At 41.9% G+C, this 6,241-nt stretch overlaps 1 protein-coding gene across 1 annotated transcript; it reads left to right on the forward strand.

The window, feature by feature from the left end:
* The first annotated feature begins 3,251 nt into the window (after positions 1-3,251).
* LOC123345302 (olfactory receptor 5A1-like) lies at positions 3,252-4,184 on the forward strand. The gene has a single exon (XM_044982074.1). It carries the CDS (start codon positions 3,252-3,254, stop codon positions 4,182-4,184), a length of 933 nt encoding a protein of 310 aa, XP_044838009.1.
* The last annotated feature ends 2,057 nt before the right edge of the window (positions 4,185-6,241 follow it).

Consider the following 6,241-nt stretch of genomic DNA (forward strand, 5'->3'; position numbering starts at 1 on the left):
CTGGGGCGGCACTAAGATGCCCTGTGCTGCTTTGTGACTTTAGTTGGCTTTTGTGTTTGTTTGGTTTGCCCTGGGTGAAACAATTTTGCTTTTTTTTCTTATTCACAAATAGTATTGGGTCAACCAAACATACGGAGCAGAAACATATTCATTAAAAACCCTGTGCTGCTTTGTGACTTTAGTTGGCTTTTTTGTTTGTTTGTTTTGCCCTGGGTGAAACAAATTGGATTTTTTTTCTAATTCACAAATAGTATTGGGTCAACCAAACATACGGAGCAGAAATATATTCATTAAAAACAGCTGAGAAGAGTAAAAGGAAATGGTTGGTCATTTTTCAGCGAGTAAATGACTTGTCTGAAAAATTTTACCCAGATGTATTCAGAAAAGCTCCTCCTTCATCTCATCTCCTGTTCTTTCCTGCCATCGTATACAGGCTATTAGCTCCTTTCTCATCCCTTAACCTGTGCATCCAGCCACTGGTGATTTTTTAAGGATGGCTGGCCAGTCCCCATTCTTTCTCCCTGCTGCACTTGTGGTAATTATACATTAAGACTAGGACCTTCAAAGGATTCCAAGGGAGAGGAAATGTGCTGCTGTTTGCGCATCTAACTCCTTTGAGAATCTGAGCCTAAACACATGCCTTTTTAATTGACTGTCACTGAGATTGGGTACCTAAATCACTTGGATGCATATGATAACTCAAGCCTCAATGCTCTCATTTTTAGGTACCGTAGACCATTGCTTAAGGCCTGACCCAGCACAATGTTACTGGGAGCTTGTTACAGAGAGTGAACTTCAGGGAATGTCCCAGGGGGGAAAAGCAGCATTTAAACAATTCTCAAGAATCAGCTCCTACTCTTGGAGTCAACTAAGGAAAAGCTCTTTGCCTCACTCCCCAACACACCTTGAGGTGTTTCACTGTTCCAGGTAAAGAATATTGGATCTGCTTGGATGCTGTATTCCAGAGATACACAGACTAGATAGACAAATTGATAAGGAGGAGTATAGCCTAAGAAAAAAGAAAATCACAGGTCAGAAAGATCTCACCATATTTATGATTTGTGCTTAAAAGGCAGGTGAGTTGATTCATATTTTTATTCCTTTTTAATTTTTATATCCTTTTCATTTCAAAGGACCGGATTCTGCCCCTCTTATCTAGGGCTTTGTCGCTTCAGAGTCCCATTGACTTCTGTCTGGCTGCAGCAGTCTGCTCACAGAGACTAAGTTACAGCACAGGGGCCATGGCTGGTGAAACTGATTTGCTTGAATCACCCAGCTCTCACTTTCCCTCTCTTTTTTAAGGCAGCACTGAGATAGCTGAGAGCAGGTGTGTGTGTGTGTGTGTGTGTGCATGCGGGCACTTAGGCATTTGTGTCATGAGCTGATAATGGAGGAAATGTTTAGTTTCTCTCTAGGGTTGTATGGGGACAAACATAATTTTGACATTTGAGAGAACATTGATTTTATTTCCTTTTCCATTAATAAATGATGTCATTCGCTTCCAGAAGGGCAGGATAATTTCTCTACTGTAAGTACAGTCTGATATTCAGACATGCAGAAAATGGAGTAAAAAATCCCACTGAGTCGGAGATTAAGTGACTTAGCAGGAAAAGTCCCATTAATTTTCTATCAGGCCCCTCTTCTCAAAATTATGTCACTGAGTTGAGATAATGTTTGATGGTCACATTCATTTCTTCTTGATAGTGTTGCATGGCCTTCTCATAAACTAGAGAAATATAACCTAAATGGAGCTACTATAAGGTGGGTGCATAGCTGGTTGGAAAACATTTCCCAGAGAGTATTTGTCAGTGGTTCACAGTCATGTTGGAAGCAGGGGCGGCTCTACGAATTTGGCCGCCCCAAGCAGTCATGCGCGGGAGGTGCACCAGAACCCCGGGAGCAGCGGACCTCCCGCGGGCATGACTGCGGAGGGTCCGCTGGTCGCGCAGCTCGTCTGGATCTCCCGCAGCTGCAGAGGGTTCGCTGGTCCCGCTGCTCCACTGGACCTTCCGCATGCACGCCTGCGGGAGGTCCAGCCGAGCCGCCTGCCGCCCTTGCAGGCAAATGCCGCCCCACGCGCGTGCTTGCCGCGCTGGGGTCTGGAGCCGGCCCTGGTTGGAAGGGCATAACAAGATTGAAAAAATATGGTTTGTTTATTCTGGAGAAGAAAAGACTTAGAAGGTACATGATAACAGTTTTCAAGTACATAAAAGGTTGTTACAAGGAGGAGGGAGAAAAAATGTTCTTCTTAGCCTCTGAGGATAGGACAAGAACCAATGGGCTTAAATTGCAGCAAGGTTGGTTTAGGCTGGAACATTAGGAAAAACTTCCTATCAGGGTGCTTAAGTACTGGATTAAATTGCCTAGGGAGGTTGTGGAATCTTCATTATTGGAAATTTTTAAGAGCAGGCTGGACAAACACCTGCCAGGGATGGTCTAGATAAAACTTAGTGCTTCCATGAGTGCAGGGGATTAGATTAGATGACCTCTTGAGGTCCCTATTAGTTCTATGATTCTGTGATTCTTATTCTTCTTTGAAAAATCATATTGATTTTAATAGGAAAGAATCCAATTATATACTAGAGATATTAAATAATGTTTTCAACGAAATAGTCTAGAATAACTGACAGATTATTTGTATAGATTTGGCCAGGTGTCCAGCTATTGTCAATTGGCCATAGTTCCATTGCAGCCAATCTGCCAAATCCCATGCTGGTGTAATGCAGCTGTAGCTCTACTGAAGTCATAAAGCCAAATTACAGAGAGAGAATACATTCCTCTATAGCCTGGTGGCTTGAACACTCAGCCTACATAAAGATGACCAAGTATCCAGTAACCCTGCACTGCCTCTTTTATGATTTATCCATAGAGGAGCAATTCAAGGGAAGAGACCGAGGGAGCCCAACATCAGACTATCCCTTAGTCAGAAATGAGCAGGGTATTTGTGAATACCTGTAGGACCTGATTCTGGGACGAAGACATCTAAACTGGCAGTTAGGAGCCAAAGTCCTTTTGTGTATTCAGCTTATTTTACCTATTTAAAACACACAAATACCATCTCACTTCACTCTTTCTCTCTCTCTCAATTTAGTATAGTTAAAACACGCATTTTACAGAATGGAATAGGACTCGCTTTACATTCATCCTCTGGAACAGATAATCTCCACATACTATTTCAATTTATTTACATAATAAGTGTTAATCTCATTTTTTTTGGTCTTTCAGGTCACAGATTTCCTGAATAAATGAAAATGAAAAATCAAACCACAGTGAATGAATTTATTCTCCTGGGACTTTCCAGTGACCCACAGTTGCAGATTTTCCTCTTCTCGGTGTTTTTAGTTATTTACCTAATCACTCTGGGTGGTAATATAGTGATCATGGTAGTCATAAGAGCTGATTCTCACCTTCACACCCCTATGCACTTCTTCCTTTTCTGTTTATCCTTTGTTGATATCTGCTCTTCGTCAGTCATGGTGCATAACATGCTGAGGAACTTCCTAGCAGAGCACAAAACTATTTCTGTCAATGGCTGCATTGCTCAGATATTCTTCTTCCTCTTCACAGCTGATGCTGAAGTTCTCATTCTCTCAGCCATGGCTTATGACCGCTACATGACCATCTGTGACCCATTGCATTATATGGAGAGAATGAGCAAAGGGATCTGTGTTCTGTTGGTGAGTGGGGCATGGACCAGAAGCTTCTTTTATGCCCTTCTTAACACTGTTTTTACTCTCAAGTTGCATTTCTGTGGCTCCAACCAAATTCATCATTTCAGCTGTGAGCTGCCTCCTCTGTTACAACTGGCCTGCACTGAGACCCTCACCACTCAAGTGGTGCTTCATACTTCTGTTGTGATATTTGGGTCAAGCTCCTTCCTCCTCATGCTGATCTCCTACATTCACATCATCTCCACCATCCTGGGGATATGCTCTGCAGAGGGCAGGCGTAAAGCCTTCTCCACTTGCAGCTCCCACCTGATTCTGGTTGGCTTGTTGTACCTGACAGGTTTTGTCCAGTACAGAAAACCCAGCTCAGTCTCTTCTGTAGTGCCAGATGAAATATTTTCCATCCAGTACAGTGTCTTGACCCCCATGTTAAACCCCATCATCTACATCCTGAAAAGCAAGGAGGTGAAAACAGCTCTAAGGAAAATGTTGGGAAAATTAAAGTTTCTCAAGTAATGTTGATGATCTAAAATAAATTAAATTACATATTTTTACCTTAGAGAGCATAAACACCTGTGGATAACTGGTGTTTGGGAAATTCTCAGCTCAGGTAACTGAGACAAATTGGGAGAAAACCTCAGTTGGTCTAAATGAGTGTGGCTCCCTTGAAGTCAGCAGGCCAGATTCCCAGTTGTACAAGAGTCACTGGAGCACAAGGGACTGGAACTTGAGTCTTCTAAATCCAGTGAGTGCTCAGAGCACCAGGCTGTAGAGTCAGTCACATATTTCTTCCTTTACTCTATCTCCATATCTCTTTAATCTGGCCCATTAACTTCAGGGGTTCTGTGGCCAATTTATGCCAGCTGAGTTTATGGCCAATTCTATTAATCTATTAATGTCTGTTCTTTTGCTTTCTTTGACTAATTCTTGAAACTCCATTTAATATCAGTTATCTTATTCTATCCTACTAAAATTTCAAGGATTTTCAATAATAATGAATAAGGATAATATAATAATCATTGAAGCCAATAGGTTTACTCCCCAGGGAGGGCAAGATTCAGAAAGGAATTTAGGCTTGAACAGGAGAGTTAGAGAGAAACCCACATGAGCGTATCCCGGTGATTCGGGCTTCCACATGGGTGGGGACAGATTGCCTGTTTAAATCCTGTCTCTTTATCAGGCACTTGAAGTGAGGCTTTCACATTCCAGGTGACTACCCTGACCATTGGGATAAAAGGTATGAGTGGTCTCCTCTTTCTAATTCCTTCTTCTTCCTCCTCCAGCCCCAGCTTCATGTAAAAAAACCCTTAGGTGGGGTTACAGGATTCCTGGCTGAGAATGGCAAGCAGAAGGATTTGTCTCCCTCACAGGGATATGGGGACTGAACTGTTTGACAGCGGTAGGGCTTAGAACACACCCCACTCCTCAGCATCTCCCATTGACTAGGGAACCACTTATTATCATGTTAGAACATAAGAACAAATGGAAGACCATTCCAGGTCAGACCAATGGTCCATCTAGCCCAGTATCCTGTTTCTGACAGTGGCCAGTGCCAGATTCTTCAAAGAGAATGAACAGAACAGACAATTATTGAGTGATACATCCCCTGTCGACCAGTCCCAGCTTCTGGCAGTCAGAGGTTTAGGGACACCCAGAACAGGGGGGTGCCTCTCTGGACTTCTGGACTAATAGCCATTGATGACCTATCCTCCATGAACTTATCTAATTGTTTTTTAAAAACTGTCTCCATCTCAAGAAAAAGGGAACAAGAGATGTTGTTAAAATGAAAGCCTGATTTCATATTTTACAGTTCAAAGGCATTTTTACTTCTTGTCTTTAATAAAAGGTTATAAAAAGAGATTTTTTTGGTGTGTTACCCAAGGTACTAAGCAGACTGAGGTCTCTGTAAAGCGAACTATGAACCTTGTTTAAAACTGTTTAATGTGGGACAGTGACTGGGTTATGTGGCTTAATCCCTGAAACATGAAGTTTAATATCCCTTAAAACATGTTGTCATAATTAATTATAATAACCCTGAATATTTGTCTTATCCAAACCTTATCTGAATATTGCTACATTTTTTGGTCTTCAAAGTGTAAATGTGGCAAGAATTTCCACTGTCTAATTATGTTTCTTCTTCATGCCATCAGCACATGCATGGAAAACCCTCCCAACAGTGGTTCAACAAACCATCACTCTCACCTTGTGAAAATCCTACAGGAAGAGAGAGAGGAGGTCTCCACTGAGTGGGCTTCTTCATTTCCCTATTATGTTTTTGTGAATCTCTTCTTCTCTAGAGACATGATACTGCATGCCCTTTGAATGTTTAGACTAAAGGGACATACCCCTACAGCCTGTCTGCATTCAGACCTCCAACTGAGGCTGAGAAGAATTCCACTTTATTATTGATGTGTACAACATCTTCACAGGTGTAATGTTCGTGCTGGATTTTGCATTATATGCCTATTTATATGAACATTTGTATTTTCACTAAACCTACCACACTGAAAAGTTAGATCTGCAAGGTGTTAATTAGGCTTGAATGTTCACAGGGCTCTGAATTCTGGACATTG

Source organism: Mauremys mutica, chromosome 12 (genome assembly GCF_020497125.1).
Source record: "Mauremys mutica isolate MM-2020 ecotype Southern chromosome 12, ASM2049712v1, whole genome shotgun sequence".
Taxonomy (NCBI): Eukaryota; Metazoa; Chordata; order Testudines; family Geoemydidae; genus Mauremys; species Mauremys mutica.